The 17,865-nt window shown below is 42.3% G+C and overlaps 2 protein-coding genes across 3 annotated transcripts in view; both read left to right on the forward strand.

Moving 5' to 3' along the window:
* The window catches only part of LOC123345337, a 716,016-nt gene that overhangs the window by 279,328 nt on the left and 418,823 nt on the right, over positions 1-17,865 (forward strand). The gene's annotated exons all lie outside the window — the stretch shown is intronic.
* Positions 10,021-10,986, forward strand: LOC123345343 (olfactory receptor 14A16-like). Its single transcript, XM_044982134.1, has one exon. It carries the CDS (start codon positions 10,027-10,029, stop codon positions 10,984-10,986), a length of 960 nt encoding a protein of 319 aa, XP_044838069.1. The 5' UTR covers positions 10,021-10,026.

Genomic DNA, 17,865 nt, shown 5'->3' on the forward strand with positions numbered 1-17,865 from the left:
CTGGCCCAAAGTCTCTGGGCTACACTTAGTAGTGACATGAACAATGGTGTAAGTTTCTTGTCTGGGGTCATTTTATTCTAACTCTGGTTTAAGTGCACTGCTCTGATGTGGATCTACTCACTTCTAAGCTGAGATGATCTCAGAACTTGGCCAGTTATTAGTATTAGAATATCATTTTTGTGCATGGTTGTGTACACTACATATATGACAGACAAAAGCAGAGTATGTGATTAAGTAGACAGACAGACAGGACCATTCCTTGTCTTAACACACAACCTTTTTTTAGTCATAATGATAGATTTCTATTTGATTGTGAATTATGTTAGCTGACTAGATAATGAATAATCTATGGAAATTATTATTATTCTTTTCCTATTAATGATTGTCTATGTCCAGATCATAATTTTCTTATAAGCACTCCTTATTAAACCATTATTTAACAATGATTTTTTATGACTATATCTTACTCCATCGCTCATTTACAAACAGCTCATCAAAAGTACTTGGTGCCAGACTCTGACACTGTCTCCATTTCTCTCCTTTCCCAGTCAACTAAAGCCTTACAATTGCTGCATTGGAATTACTCTCCCCTTCTGGCTTCTTTCAATAATTAGGATTCTGGGACCTGACGTGTCAGTGACTTTCGGCACCACACCAATGAATGGAGTAGAGAGAGAGAGATCAACATGGACAAGGACTTGCACAGAGAAAGGATGCAGTGCCACTGTCCATGTCATCAGTGTGAGGGGTAATCTGATGTGAGGGTCCCACAGTCACTCCAGTTGAAGCGGTTCCACTTTGGAAAAATAATTAAAGAGTTATTGGAGCAGGGGAACTGGACACTGGGTCTCCCAGGTGAGTGCGCTGACCACTAGGCTACAGGGTAATTCTCATGTTCTCTCTCTCTCTCCCTCTCTGACCCAACGATTCTTTAATTATTTAATCCAAAGTGGAACAGCTTGAACGGATTGAGGGAGCCCCACACTGGAATATCCCACAGCCCAGTGATTAGGGCACTGGGTGGCAGATCCCCCTTCAAATCCCTTCTCCTTGGGCAGAGGGGAGACTTGTACTGGGGTTGTTCCCCATGCCAGGTAAGTACCCTAACCACTGGGCTAAAAGTTAAACAGGAGGGCCTTCTCCTTGACACACAACACCATAAGTGCCTGACCCCAAGGATAGGGTTCCCAGTTATGGATCACAAACAGGGATAGGTGACACCCACTAGCTCGACCTAGGCAATTATCTCTGTGAGGGGGTGGGGATTGGCATCTTGTCATCTCCCATTGGTTAGGTTAGGTGCCCCCCCGCCACCGCATGCTGGCAACTGTGGATCCCATTTAGGAACAGGGATCCTGGGCTCCGAACACAGGCTTTGTGAATCATGCTGATTTTCTAAGTGCCTAAAAGATAGGTGCTGCAACGCTCAGTGTTAGAATACCGAAGGGCAAGATTTTAAAAGGCATTTAGGTGTCCAGGTGGGATTTTCAAAAGCATTTAGGTACCTAAATCTGATTGAAATCAAAAGGTGTTTTGAAAGTCCCATTAGATGCTTAAATACCTTAAAAAATCAGAGCCTAATTCCTTCTGTGAATCTATCCCTGAGTGTCTGAGATCCCCTAAGAGGCTTTAACAATATCATCCCAGAATGCTGGGGACAGATCCAAAACCACTATTTTTGAGCCCTTCCTGACAATGAAGGGCTTTGTAAATGGCAGCCATATCCAGAAATGGGTTCTACAAATGGTCCTGTCTCTTTAACATGAGCCGAACACAGACCCCAGGACCAAACACTCATGAATTTGAGGTTTTAAAATATAGGCCTGCTCCCATCTCAGCTGGGACCATCTGACCTCTACATCATGCAGAACAATCCGGTGCCAGCAGGGTATAAGTAAAAGGTTGTTATTCATCAGATATCTGACAGTCAGTGGTAGGTGGACAGCTTTGAAAATAAGGCTGCTTTGAAAATACCAGCTGAGGCTTTGTCAAGTGGAAACTTATCTATTGTCAGATTTTACAAATGGCCCCTCTCTTCATCCTTGGCCAAACAGAAACATCCATCCCTCAGCTTTGCAGTGTTCAGCATCCAGCCTTGCATTCATCACTGCCTAGGGGCGAACAGGGACCATTCCCCCGCCAGGCCGCTACTTACTATGTTGGCATAAGCATAAAAGTTTGTGCCTTGTGATGGCTTAATGGTGGCCTTAAGAAATGGACTAGGGATCTTTGTGCAGTTCCTAGAAGACGTGTCCCCACTGAGCTTTTTAGTTTAGTGCTGTCTGTAGTAAGAGAAAAATTAATGTAATGGCTGAGACAGAATGAATGAAATTCTGGGCCATTCATAAGAACATAAGAAAGGCCGTACCGGGTCAGACCAAAGGTCCATCTAGCCCAGTATCTGTCTACCGACAGTGGCCAATGCCAGGTGCCCCTGAGGGAGTGAACCTAACAGGCAATGATCGAGTGATCTCTCTCCTGCCATCTATCTCCATCCTCTGACGAACAGAGGCTAGGGACACCATTCTTACCCATCCTGGCTAATAGCCATTTATGGACTTAGCCACCATGAATTTATCCAGTCCCCTTTTAAACATTGTTATAGTCCTAGCCTTCACAACCTCCTCAGGTAAGGAGTTCCACAAGTTGACTGTGCGCTGCGTGAAGAAGAACTTCCTTTTATTTGTTTTAAACCTGCTGCCTATTAATTTCATGTGGTGACCCCTAGTTCTTGTATTATGGGAATAAGTAAATAACTTTTCCTTATCCACTTTCTCAACATCACTCATGATTTTATATACCTCTATCATGTCCCCCCTTAGTCTTCTCTTTTCCAAACTGAAGAGTCCTAGCCTCTTTAATCTTTCCTCATATGGGACCCTCTCTAAACCCCTAATCATTTTAGTTGCTCTTTTCTGAACCTTTTCTAGTGCTAGAATATCTTTTTTGAAGTGAGGAGACCACATCTGTACACAGTATTCGAGATGTGGGCGTACCATGGATTTATATAAGGGCAATAATATATTCTCAGTCTTATTCTCTATCCCCTTTTTAATGATTCCTAACATCCTGTTTGCTTTTTTGACCGCCTCTGCACACTGCGTGGACATCTTCAGAGAACTATCCACGATAACTCCAAGATCTTTTTCCTGACTCGTTGTAGCTAAATTAGCCCCCATCATGTTGTATGTATAGTTGGGGTTATTTTTTCCAATGTGCATTACTTTACATTTATCCACATTAAATTTCATTTGCCATTTTGTTGCCCAATCACTTAGTTTTGTGAGATCTTTTTGAAGTTCTTCACAATCTGCTTTGGTCTTAACTATCTTGAGTAGTTTAGTATCATCTGCAAACTTTGCCACCTCACTGTTTACCCCTTTCTCCAGATCATTTATGAATAAATTGAATAGGATTGGTCCTAGGACTGACCCTTGGGGAACACCACTAGTTACCCCTCTCCATTCTGAGAATTTACCATTAATTCCTACCCTTTGTTCCCTGTCCTTTAACCAGTTCTCAATCCATGAAAGGACCTTTCCTTTTATCCCATGACAGCTTAATTTACGTAAGAGCCTTTGGTGAGGGACCTTGTCAAAGGCTTTCTGGAAATCTAAGTACACTATGTCCACCGGATCCCCCTTGTCCACATGTTTGTTGACCCCTTCAAAGAACTCTAATAGATTAGTAAGACACGATTTCCCTTTACAGAAACCATGTTGACTATTGCTCAAGAGTTTATGTTTTTCTATGTGTCTGACAATTTTATTCTTTACTATTGTTTCAACTAATTTGCCCGGTACCGACGTTAGACTTACCGGTCTGTAATTGCCGGGATCACCCCTAGAGCCCTTTTTAAATATTGGCGTTACATTAGCTAACTTCCAGTCATTGGGTACCGAAGCCGATTTAAAGGACAGGTTACAAACCTTAGTTAATAGTTCCGCAACTTCACATTAGAGTTCTTTCAGAACTCTTGGGTGAATGCCATCTGGTCCCGGTGACTTGTTAATGTTGAGTTTATCAATTAATTCCAAAACCTCCTCTAGTGATACTTCAATCTGTGACAGTTCCTCAGATTTGTCACCTACAAAAGCCAGCTCAGGTTTGGGAATCTCCCTAACATCCTCAGCCGTGAAGACTGAAGCAAAGAATCCATTTAGTTTCTCCGCAATGATTTTATCATCTTTAAGCGCTCCTTTTGTATTTTCATCATCAAGGGGCCCCACTGGTTGTTTAGCAGGCTTCCTGCTTCTGATGTACTTAAAAAACATTTTGTTATTACCTTTGGAGTTTTTGGCTAGCTGTTCTTCAAACTCCTCTTTGGCTTTTCTTATTACACTCTTGCACTTAAGTTGGCAGTGTTTGTGCTCCTTTCTATTTGCCTCACTAGGATTTGACTTCCACTTTTTAAAGGAAGTCTTTTTATCTCTCACTGCTTCTTTTACATGGTTGTTAAGCCACGGTGGCTCTTTTTTAGTTCTTTTACTGTTTTTCTTAATTTGGGGTATACATTGAAGTTGGGCCTCTATTATGGTGTCTTTAAAAAGGGCCCACGCAACTTGCAGGGATTTCACTTCAGTCACTGTACCTTGTAACTTTTGTCTAACTAACCCCCTCATTTTTGTATAGTTCCCCCTTTTGAAATTAAAGGCCACAGTGTTAGGCAATTGAGATGTTCTTCCCACCACAGGGATGTTGAATGCTATTGTATTATGGTCACTATTTCCAAGCGGTCCTGCTATAGTTACCTCTTGGACCAGCTCCTGCGCTCCACTCAGGATTAAATCTAGAGTCGCCTCTCCCCTTGTGGGTTCCCGTACCAGCTGCTCCATGAAGCAGTCATTTAAAGTATCAAGAAATTTTATCTCTGCATTTCATCCTGAAGTGAAATGTTCCCAGTCAATATGGGGATAATTGAAATCCCCCACTATTATTGGGTTCTTAATTTTAATAGCCTCTCTAATTTCCCTTAGGATTTCATCATCACTATTACTGTCCTGGTCAGGTGGTCGATAATAGATCCCTACTGTTATATTTTTACTAGAGCATGAAATTTCTATCCATAGAGACTCTATGGAACCTGTGGATTCGCTTAAGATTTTTACTTCATTTGAATCTACACTTTCTTTAACATATAGTGCCACTCCTCCCCCTGCACGGCCTGTTCTGTCCTTCCGATATATTTTGTACCCCGGAATGATTGTGTCCCATTGATTGCTCTCAGTCCACCAGGTTTCTGTGATGCCTATTATATCTATATCCTCCTTTATCACAAGGCACTCTAGTTCACCCATCTTATTATTTAGACTTCTGGCATTTGTGTACAAGCACTTTAAAAACTTGTCCCTGTTTATTAGCCTGCCTTTTTCTGATGTGCCAGATTCTTTTTTATGTGACTGTTTATCATCTGATCCGGCCCTTACATTATACTTCTCATTCCTCTGCTCCTGACTATAACCTGGAGAATCTCTATCATCAGACTCTCCCCTAAGACAAGTCACAACAGAAGTTGAACATCAGATACTAGAAAACTGTGCAACACTGAATTCCTCCAAGGTTCTATCCCTAGTGGGACTGAACTATTGTCCATCACCAATAAAAGTTACTCTTGTAATTAAACCCATGGGGCAAAGAGCTAAGAAAGTGCGAACTGGTTCAGAACCTTTGAATCAGCTTCAGATCAGATTGGCAGGCAAAAAATATGGATTTATAACTGTGCAATGGGCTAGATCCCCAGCTGATGTAAATTGCGACCGACGACAGAAATCAAAGGCCCAGATTCCCAGTTGGTGTAAATAGTCCAAACTACCATGAACTCAATGAAAATGTAACAATTGACACAAGCTCATGACCTGGCCCTTTGTTTTAAATCTTCACCTGTGGGTATCTCTTGGTGACTGACTTCAAGCAGGCAGGGCAGCCTGAGCTGTGGGCTCCTCTAGCGAATGCTCCCCAAGAGCTGCTGACACAATGCTGGAGGGAAAAAAAATCTCTGCTCACCCAGAAGTGATTACGTGGTGTTAATGAAGGAACAGGCTATTCCAGGCCAGCTGGGATTCGGGTGTCACTAGGCTCTTAGCTATTGTAGATCATGTGTCTGTGTTAGAAATCCCAGTTTTATTTTGCAAGCACCTTGGGACATGCTTTGGGCTTCTGCCCTGCCTGGTGTTTAGCCAAGGGTCCTTCCAGGGGTGCTTTCATGATGTGAGATCCAGGGCGGGTGCTGTTCTACCTCTGTGGGGTTAGAGTCGGGCAGGTTGTCAGGGTGGTTTGCTCCAGAGGTGAGATCACAGCTGGGCTTAAAGCCTTGGAGACTGGATTCAACTATTTAGCCCCAGAGCAGGGAGATCCTGGGCTGTGACTGTGTCTGAACCCTGCACAAGCCAGGATCAGCTCTAGAACTGGGAGGAGTTTTCAGTCTCTGATCCCATTTAGTCCTTCATCTCTCAGCCAAGCCTGTCTAAGGAGTTGACAGGAAGCGCTCATCTGTGGAGTGGAGCCCTGTCTGCTAGGGACTGCAGAGATACTCAGGAAATCCAGCAGAGGGACATGGAAACTGCCACTGGAAAATACAGTGATGGGGGCATGAGAGAGAGATGACCAAAGAATCCTGGTGCTGGAGGACCAATTTTTGCTTTCAATTATATATGTGAAGGTATTAATATAGAGACAAATGTTATAATAGATATATGAATTGTAAATGGAACTCTTTAAGACTTTTATTATCAAGCATCTAGAGCCTGTCAGATTTCTTTTCTTGTAAGAACCTAAATATAAGTTACAATTTGAACTCTTTAAGGATTTAACTCTCAGTCTAGTCAGACATCTAGAGCCAGTCAGAAAAAAAGAAGGTGGATAATTTTGCATCAGAAATGTTTGCAGGGATTGCCAACCAAAAACGAATTAATTTTCATCTAAAAACTACTGTAAACTGGAAATTGTACATTGCAAACCAAAGATTATTGGGATTTGCAGATTTCAACAAAACCAAACCAAACATCTGAGTATAGGAGATACTTTCCCTGAACATCTTTGTTTAGTTCAAAAATTCATTTTCCTACTACTACAAAAAAAAATCTAAATTTCCAAGTATCTCTAATTTGAAATGGAGCTTTAAACAAGGGTAAACAGTGAATAAGCAGCAGAGCTGATAGCCACAGTTTATGTTTTCTGTGCACTAGCAGCTTTCGGCTCAGAGTTGACCCACCAGTTAAAGCCAGTCTAGCTCAGTGCTGCCAAAGGACATACAGGAGGTAAATGGGACTAGAACCCTATTTCCCGGCCTTGAAAGTTAACAGGATAGACACAGAACCAGGATTAAAAAGGATTTAAGCACCGAAAGAAGGAGAAAGGTGCCTTGTGGGATTTACAATAGTGTCTGAGCAGGTTAGGTGCCTAACTCCCACTGAATGTTCACAGGATTTAGCCACCTGGCTCACTTAGGAGCATTGATAAATCCCAATAGGTGGGAAAACCCTAAATCAATTTCCCCTCTGAGTTTTTAGCAAATGAAAACTTTCAGCTGAAAGCTGATTTTTTTGGATTTGAAATAAAAAAAAATGTTTGTTTTCAGTTTTTTTACCAAACAATCCCAGAATGTTTGAGAAAAACAGACAGATTCTGACAAATGTAATAATAGAAATATGGATTGTAATTCAAACATCTAGAGCCTGTCAGATTTCTTTTCAGCAGAAGGTAAGAACCTAAATATAAGTTACAATGTGAACTCCTTAAGGATTTAACTCTTAGTCTAGTCAGACATCTAGAGCCAGTCAGAAAAAAAGAAGGTGCATAATTTTAAGTTTGCATCAGAAATCAGAAATATTTGCAGGGTTTGGCAACCAAAAACTAATTAATTTTCAGCTAAAAACTACTGTAAACTGGAAATTGTACGTTGCAAAACAAAGAATATTGGGATTTGCAGATTTCAACAAAACCAAACCAAACATGAGTATAGGAGATACTTTCCCTGAACATCTTTGTTTAGTTCAAAAATTCATTTTCCTACTACTACAAAAAAATAAAAAAAAATCTAAATTTCCAACCATCTCTAATCTGAAATGGAGCTTTGAACAAGGGTCGGGAACATTAGTCCTGTTCAATAATACCATAGTTTCAAAATCATTTTTTCTCTTGAAACTGGGATTGTTTCTGTGTCAAAGGGACAATTACTGGAAGGGAAAAATTGACTGAGCAGCAGAGCTGATATCCACAGTTTATGTTTTCTGCGCACTAGCAGCTTTCGGCTCAGAGTTGACCGAGCAGTTAAAGCCTGTCTAGCTCAGTCCTGCCAAAGGACATACAGGAGGGAAATGGGACTAGAACCCGTATTTCCAGGCCTTGGAAGTTAACAAGGTAGACCCAGGACCAGGATTACAAAGGGTTTAAGCACCTAAAGAAGGTGAAAGGTGCCTTGTGGGATTTACAATAGCACCTGAGCAGGTTAGGTTCCTAACTCCCACTGAATGTTCATAGGATTTAGCCACCTGGCTCACTTAGGAGCATTGATAAATCCCAGTAGGTGGAAAAACCCTAAATCCATTTCCCCCCTGAGTTTTTAGCAAATGGTTTTGAAAGAAAAAAAAAAGTTTGTTTTCAGTTTTTTTACCAAACAATCCCAGAATGTTTGAGAAAAGCAGACAGATTCTGAGATTTGTTGTTGTTTAGCTGAAAAACCAATCTCCATTAAAAAGAACACAGCTGAAAATTTCCAACCAGCTTTAAACTTTAAACGATTTGGGGAACATTAATATGACCTGATAAGAGCCTGATTTCAAACCCATTTATTCTATTGCAGCTGTTTGTTTCTCTTTCAAAGGGATAGTTGTGAGAGGTAACAAGTGAATAAACAGTAAAGTTGGCAGCACACACAATGTTTTATACTGAAGAGCCCCTTTAAACCCTGGGTTAGAGTTGAACAAAGCAACCAAAGCGTGTCTATCCTGATCGAGGACATACGGGAGCTCACTGGGAGTAGAACCCAGACCTCCTGGCCTAGCTCCAAACTGCAGCTGGCTGAGTATAAATGGTGTAAATGGGTGTGCAGAACATAGTCAGAGTAAGACACGAGGCTACATTTCCAAAGGTATTTAGGTGCCTAGTGGGATTTTCAGAAGCACCTAGGAGCTCACAACTCATTGATTTCAAGGGATGTTGGAGCCCTGATTCTTTTGAGAATCTCACTAGGTGTCTCAATACCTTTAAAAATCTGCCCCACTGCCCCTCTCCGAAAGCCCTTACAGTCCTAGTAGATAAGGCTGAGAGGGGGAGGGGGGGTTGAAGCAGAGGCAGAAAGAAGGAAAATGACTGGCCCAAGGTCACAGAGCAGGTTACTGGCAGAAACAAGAACAGAGCCCAGGTGTCCTGACAACCACTGCACCACACTGCACAGAGTAAACGATACAACATAACGATGATGGAGGGATGCTACTAGCCCATAGTTACACGGAGGCAGAAGTGCAGCTGTGATTTTGTGCTATAAATCAATTTGGAAGCAGGCAACTGGCCATCTAAGCACAGGACTTGGGGTAGAAACATGACAGAGGAGCTGCAACTTATGAGTCTATGTCATATTGCCCTGCAAAGTGGGAATAAGGCTGTGTTAGCATTCGAGTTTATGAGTTTCATTCCCAAGTTGTGAGCTTGGTGATGGTCGCAATGGAGGGACCTTCTTTGCAAGAATTGTTGGATTTGGAGTGTGCTTTGTTCCATCCTTCGTACTGCATTTTATCAAGCCACACCATAGGAAAAATCCCCAGAAAGGATAAAGTGATGAAGCTCCATTGACTTTAAAGCAGGTGACACAATTTACACTACTGTGATAACACAACTCATTGATTGTTAGAGGCGAGGAGCAGTAACAACACCTTGTCATTGTAAGTGATGAGTTCTGTGAACCTTTGACACTCATATAATGAGATATTAGGGAAAGGGGAATCAGGGACATTCCCTCTGTCGCCCTAATCCTGACCATTGTCCTTCTCATTCCCTCCACAGTCATCACACAGCGTACTGAGGAAGACAATGTCCAACCAAACCACCGTGACTGAATTTCTTCTCCTGGGATTCTCTGACGTACAGGAGCTGCAGACTTTACACTTTGTGGTATTTCTAGTGCTTTACCTGATATCCCTGCTGGGGAACCTTCTCATCATCACAGCCATAGCCCTTGACCACCACCTTCACATCCCTATGTACTTCTTCCTGATGAATCTGTCCATCCTAGACCTCGGCTCCATCTCTGTCACCATCCCCAAATCCATGGCCAATTCCCTCATGAACAGCAGATCAATTTCATATTCTGGATGCGTCACTCAAATTTTTCTAGTCGTCGTCTTTGTTTCAGCAGGTTTTGCCATACTGACCGTCATGGCGTATGACCGATACGTTGCCATCTGCCAACCACTGCACTATGAGATGGTGATGAACAGGAGAGCTTGTGTCCAAATGGCAGCCAGTGCCTGGATCAGTGGTATTCTCTACTCTACACTGCACACAAGGAACACATTTGCAATGTCTTTCTGTGGAGGCAACATGGTGGATCAGTTCTTCTGTGAAATCCCCGAGCTACTCAAACTCGCCTGCTCTGACTCATGCCACTTTGAAGTCGGGTTTCTTATCTTTAGTATGTGCTTAGCCTCCAGCTGTTTTGTTTTCATAATTGTGTCATATGTTCAGATCTTCAAAGCAGTGCTGAGAATCCCCTCTAAGCAGGGCCGGCATAAAGCCTTCTCCACCTGCCTCCCTCACCTCTTTGTGGTCTCCTTGTTCCTCTGTACTTCTGCCTTTGCCTACCTGAAACCCACCTCCAGCTCAACCTCAGGTCTGAATCTCATGGTAGCTGTTCTCTATTCTGTGTTGCCACCCATGATGAATCCGATTATCTACAGCATGAGAAACAAAGAGATCAAAGACGCTCTGAGTAAATGGATAGGTTGGAGGTTATTCACTAAGAACAAAATGTCCATATTTCTCCTTCGGTAACAATTTCATTCTGGGTTTCTTTATAAATATAATCGGCTGATGACCTTATTACCTCCATGAGAAAATACTGTGCAATGTGTTTATGCAGAATTGGGTATTTCCACTAGTAAAAATACAGACAAACATGACTCAAGAATAAAATGAGTTTCTATATGTTTACGCAGCAATGTAAATAAGATCGTAATCTATCTATCGTGTACTGCTACCACTTACCATAGTATCTGAGACCATTGCCTATAAAATCAGTAGCCATAGCAAAGTCCATAGTGAGGTCTCTGGCTCATCTTATATTTTGGGATAATAACTCAGAATGAGGTATGAATGCTGTCAGGGTTCCTTCCCCACTCTGAACGCTAGTGTACAGATGTGGGACCCGCATGAAAGCCCCCTAAGCTTATTTCTACCAGCTTAGGTTAAAACCTGGTATGCTGCCACCACCAAGTGATTTAACAAGAAACAAGGAAAGGACCATTTGGTGTTCCTCTTCCCCCAAAATATCCCCCCAAGCCCTTACACCCCCTTTCCTAGGAAGGCTTGAGAATAGTATCCTAACCAATTGGTTACAAAGTGATCAAAGACCCAAACCCCTGGGTCTTTGGACCATGGAAAAATCAGTCAGGTTCTTAAAAGAAGGATTTTATTTAAAAAAATGTAAAAATCATCTTTGTAAAATCAGGATGGAAAATAACTTTACAGGGTAAATAGATTCAAAGAGCCCATACAGCCCCCTCTAGCCTTAGTTTCAAAGTTACAAACAGGGATAAACTTCCCTCTAGCAAAGGTAAAATTCACAAGTTGAGAAAATAAAGATAAACTAATACACCTTGCCTGGCTGTTACTTACAAGTTTGAAATATGAGAGATCAGAGTTCAGAAAGATTTGGAGAACACGGGTTGATGTCCGGTCCCTCTTAGTCCCAAGAGCAAACACCACCAAAACAAAGAGCACAAACAAAAGCCTTTCTCCGCCTCAAGATTTGAAAGTATCTTGTCCCCTTATTGGTCCTTTGGGTCAGGTGTCAGCCAGGTTACCTGAGCTTCTTAACCCTTTACAGTCAAAAGGATTTTGGTGCCTCTGGCCAGGATGGATTTTATAGTATTGTATACAGGAGGGTTGTTACCCTTCCCTTTATAGTTATGACAAATGCATTTGTTCTTTGTGGTTTTTATTTGTTTGTTTGTCAGATTTTTAGCTTATTTTTGCTTAACTACTTGGTTGGTTTGTTTCTTTCTTTTAGGAGGTTTTGAAGGTGGAGAGGCCTGAGGAGATAGTGAGTGTTTGGTGAGACAGGGTTTTCAATGTTTGTCCTTTCTTGGGAATGTCCATATGTCATCTCTTTGATAGGGTTTTCTGAGTGAACTGAATGTTTGCCCCCACAATGTGCAAAAGAGGTTTCTGAATGTCTTATTTCCTACTGAAATGATTATGTGTATACTGTTGGGATATTATTGTGTAATTAATGATATGTTATGCATCTTTTTATTATTTTAACCTACATGAATATGTAAAAACTGTCATTCTTGCTACAGTGGAAAGGCTGTTTTAAAGAAAAACATTTTCCAGAGTTTCCTAAAGAAAATCTGACTCTGAATAATGAGGCCAAATTTGGATTCATAAATCATAGAATCATAGAATATCAGCGTTGGAAGGGACCTCAGGAGGTCATCTAGTCCAACCCCCTGATCAAAGCAGGACCAATCCCCAACAAAATCATCCCAGCCAGGGCTTTGTCAAGACGGACCTTAAAAACCTCTAAGGAAGGAGATACCACCACCTCCCTAGGTAACCCATTCCAGTGCTTCACCACCCTTCTAGTGAAAAAGTTTTTCCTAACATCCAACCTAAACCTCCCCCACTGCAACTTGAGACCATTACTTCTTGTTCTGTCATCTACTACCACTGATTAAAGTCTAGATCAATCCTATTTGGAACCCCCTTTCAGGTAGCTGAAAGCAGCTATCAAATCCCCCCTCATTCTTCCCTTCTGTAGACTAAATAATCCCGGTTACTTCAGCCTCTTCTCATAAATCATGTGCTCCAGCCTCCTAATCATTTTGGTTGCCCTCCTCTGGACTCTTTCCAATTTTTCCGCATCCTTCTTGTAGTCTGGTGCCCAAAACTGGACACAGTACTCCAGATGAGGCCTCATCAATGCTGAATAGAGGGGAACGATCACATCCCTCCATCTGCTGGCAATGCTCCTACTTATACAGCCCAAAATGCCGTTAGCCTTCTTGGCAACAAGGGCACACTGTTGACACATATCCAACTTCTCGTCCACTGTAACCCCTAGGTCCTTTTTTGCAGGACTGCTGCCTAGCCACTCGATCCCTAGTCTGTAGCAATCCATGGGATTCTTCCATCCTAAGTTCAGGACTCTGCACTTGTTCTTGTTGAACCTCATCACATTACTTTTAGCCCAATCCTCTAATTTGTATAGGTCCTTCTGTATGCTATCCCTACCCTCCAGCGTATCTACCACTCCTCCCAGTTTACTGTCATCTGCAAAATTACTGAGGCAATCCACACCATCCTCCAGATCATTAATGAAGATATTGAACAAAACCAGCCCCAGGACCAACTCCACTTTAGCCCCTCACTTCAAAGAGATCAGGATTTGGCCAATAGACTATATACACAAGGATCGAGATTTGGCTGACAGCACCCTGGAGAAAGTGAGTGTGACAGAGATATAAGGGCCACATTTCCTAACTCAGCTAGACTAGCACCAATGCAGAGTAGACCCATTGTCATCACCAGTTTAATACTAATGAGGTTCTGGCCCAAAGTCACTGGGCAGCACTCAGTAGTGACATGAACACTGGTGTAAGTTTCTTGTCTGGGGTCATTTTGGTCTAGCCCTGATATAAGCGGAAAAGTGCCATCACATGCACTGATCTGGTGTTCCATACGCCATCTTGGGTAGATCTACTCCCATCCAAGTTGAGAAAGGATCTCAGAAGTTGGCCTGTTATTAGTATTAGAATATCATCTTTGTGCATGGTTGTGTACACTACATATATGACAGACAAAAGCATTAGATTAGTTAGAGAGACAGACAGGACCATTCCTTGTCCTAACACACAACCTCATTTAGTCATAATGATAGATTTCTATTTGATTGTGAATTCTATTAGCTATATAGCTAGATAATGAATAATCTATGGAAATTATTGTGCAAATTATTGTGCTTCTTTTCCTGTTAATGATTGTCTCTGTCCAGATCATGATTTTCTTATAAGAACTCCTTATTAAACATTATTTAGCAAAGATTTTTATGACTATCTCTTACTCCATCGCTCATTTACAAATAGCTCATCCTAACGCACTTAGTGTTTGAACTTTGAGCTGTTTTGACTGGATACATTTTTAACATGCTCTGGCTTGCTTCTCTGAGCAAATGGAAGTTTCGCAGTCAGGATCCTTAGGCCTATCCTTAGCTGATTTAAATTGTCATCGCTCTATTGAAGTCAATAGATCTCTGAGAATTTACACCAGCTGAAGATCTGCTCCAAACACTCATGATTATGAATTTAAAACTCACTTCCTTTGTATATTCTGTACAATGGTCCTGATTCTGCAGCCACTTCAGCCTGTTCTTAACTTTAATCATATGAATGGCCCCATTGAAGGTTTAAAGGTAAACTCATGCTTAAATCCCTGTTGGATACGGGATAGGGGTGTGGATAGGGTTTAAGGCTAACACCAAAGTGGTACCAGACTCTGACACTGTCTCCATTTCTCTCCTTTCCCAGTTAAATAAAGCCCTGCAATTGGTGCATTGGAATTACTCTCCCCTTCTGGCTTCTTTCAATAATTAGGATTCTGGGATCTGACTCACCAGTGACTTTCAGCACCACACCAATGAATGGAGTAGAGAGAGAGATCAACATTGACAAGGACTTGCACAGAGAAAGGATGCAGTGCCACTGTCCATGTCATCAGTGTGAGGGGTATTCTGATGTGAGGCTCCCACAGTCACTCCTGTTGAAGCTGTTCCACTCTGGAAAAATAATTAAAGAGTTATTGGAGCAGGGGAACTGAACACTGGGTCTCCCAGGTGAGCGCATTGACCAGTAGGCTACAGGGTAATTCTCATGTTCTCCCTCACCCTCTCTGACCCAATGATTCTTTAATTATTTAAGCCAAAGTGGAACAGCTTGAATGGATTGAGGGAGCCCCACATCGGAATATCCTACAGCCCAGCGATTAGGACACTGGGTGTCAGATCCACCTTTAAATCTCTTCTCCTCAGGCAGAGGGGGGACTTGTACTGGGGCGTTCCCCATGCCAGATAAGTACCATAACCAATGGTCTAAAAGTTAAACAGGAGGACCTTTTCCTAGTCACACAAAACACCATAGGTGCCTGACCCAAGGAGCGGGTTCCCAGTTATGGATCACTAACAGGGATAAGTGACACCCACCAGCTCGACGTAGTTAACAATCTCTGTGAGGGGGTGGGGCTTGACACACACGCATCTAGTCATCATCTCCCATTGGTTAGGTTAGGCACCTCCCCACCTCATGCTGGCAATTGTGGATCCCATTTAGGTGTTTACCTCTCCCCATTCATTGAACAGGGATCCTGGGCTCCGAACACAGGCTTTGTGAATCATGGTGATTTTCTAAGTGTCTAAAAGTTAGGTGTTCAATGCTCAGCATTAGAATATCAAAGGGCAAGATTTTTAAAAGCATTTAGGTGTCCTGGTGGGATTTTCAAAAGTATTTAGGTACCTAAATCCAATTGAAATCAAGGGGTGTTTTGAAAGTCCCACTAGATGCTTAAATACCTTAAAAAATCAGGGCATAATTCCTTCTGTGAATCTAGCCCTGAGTGTCTGAGATCCCCTAAGAGGCTTTAACAATATCATCCCAGAAGGCTGGAGACAGATCCAAAAACACTATCTTTGAGCCCTTCCTGACACTAAAGGGCTCTGTAAACTGCAGCCATATCCAGAAATGGGTTCTACAAATGGTCCTGTCTCTTTAACATGAGCCAAACACAGACCCCAGAACCAAATACTCATGAGTTTGAGGTTTTAAAATATAGGGCTGCTCCCATCTCAGCTGGGACCATCTCACCTCTACATCATGCAGAACAATCTGGTGACAGCAGGGTATAATTAAAAGGCTGTTATTCATTGGGTATCTGAAAGTCAGTGGTAGGTGGATAGCTTTGAAAATGAGGCTGCATTGAAAATGCCAGCTGAGGGCTCTGTCAAGTCGAAACTTATCTATTGTCCGATTTTACAAATGGCCCCTCTCTTCATCCTTGGCCAAACAGAAACATCCATCCCTCAGCTTTGCAGTGTTCAACATCCAGCCTTGCATTCATCACTGCCTAGGGGTGCACAGGGACCATTCCCCCGCCAGGCCTCTAGTGACTGTGTTGGCATAAGCATCAAAGTTTGTGCCTTGTGATAGCTTCATGGTGGCCTTAAGAAATGGACTGGGGGTCTTTGTGCGGTTCCTAGATGACGTGTCCCCACTGAGTTATTTAATGCTGTGTGTAGTAAAAAAAAAATTAAAGTAATGGCTGAGAAAGAAAGAAAGAAAGAAAGAAAGAAAGAAAGATTCTGGGCCATTCATCCCAACAGAAGTTGAAGGTCAGATACTTGAAAACTATGCAACACAGAATTCCTCCAAGGTTCTCTCCCTACTGGGACTGAACCATTCTCCATCAGCAAAAAAAGTCACACTTTTAATTAAACCCATGGGGCAAAGAGCTAAGAAAGTGCGGACTGGTTCAGAACTCTTGAATCAGTTTCAGATCAGATTGACAGGCAAAAAATATGGATTTAAGAGTGTGTAATGGGCTAGATCTCCAGCTGTTGTAAATTGACATCACTCGACGGAAATCAAAGGTCCAGATTCCCAGTTGGCGTAAATATTCCAAACTACCATGAACTCAATGGAAGCGCAACAATTGACACAAGCTCACTACCTGGCCCTTAGTTTTTAGTCTTCACCTCTGGGTACCTCTTGGTGACTGACTTCAAGCAGACATGGCAGCCTGAGCTGTGGACTCCTCTAGCGGATGCATCCCAAGATCTGCTGACGCAATGCATGAGGAGAAAAAAAATCTCTGCTCACCCAGAAGTGATTATGTGGTGTTAATGAAGGAACAGGCTATTCCAGGCCAGCTGGGATTCGGGTATCACTAGGCTCTTAGCTATTGTAGATCATGTGTCTGTGTTAGAAATCCCAGTTTTATTTTGCAAACACCTTGGGACATGCTTTGGCCCTCTGCCCTGCCTTGTTTTTAGCCAAGGGTCCTTCCAGGGATGCTGCCATCATATTAGATCCAGGGCGGGTGCTGTTCTCCCTCTGTGGGGTTAGAGTCAGGCAGGTTGTCAGAGTGGTTGGCTCCAGAGATGAGATCAGAGCTTAAAGCCTTGGAGACTGGATTGAAATATTTAGCCCCAGAGCAGGGAGATCCTGGGCTGTGACCATGTCTGAACCCTGCACAAGCCAGGATCAGCTCTAGAGCTGGGAGGAGTTTTCAGTCTCTGATCCCATTTAGTCCTTTGTCTCTCAGCCAAGACTGTCCAAGGAGTTAGCAGGAAGCACTTATCTGTGGAGTGGATCCCTGTCTGCTAGGGACTGCAGAGAGACTCAGGAAATCCAACGAAGGGACATCGAAACTGCCACTGGAAAATACAGTGATGGGGGCATGAGAGAGAGATGAACAAAGAATCCTGGTACCGTAGGATCAATTTTTGCTTTCAATTATATATGTGAAGGTATTAATATAGAGACAAATGTAATAATAGATATATGAATTGTAAATGGAACTCTTTAAGACTTTTATTATCAAGCATCTAGAATCTGTCAGATTTCTTTTCTTGTAAGAACCTAAATATAAGTTACAATTTGA

Source organism: Mauremys mutica, chromosome 12 (assembly GCF_020497125.1).
Source record: "Mauremys mutica isolate MM-2020 ecotype Southern chromosome 12, ASM2049712v1, whole genome shotgun sequence".
Lineage (NCBI taxonomy): Eukaryota > Metazoa > Chordata > Testudines > Geoemydidae > Mauremys > Mauremys mutica.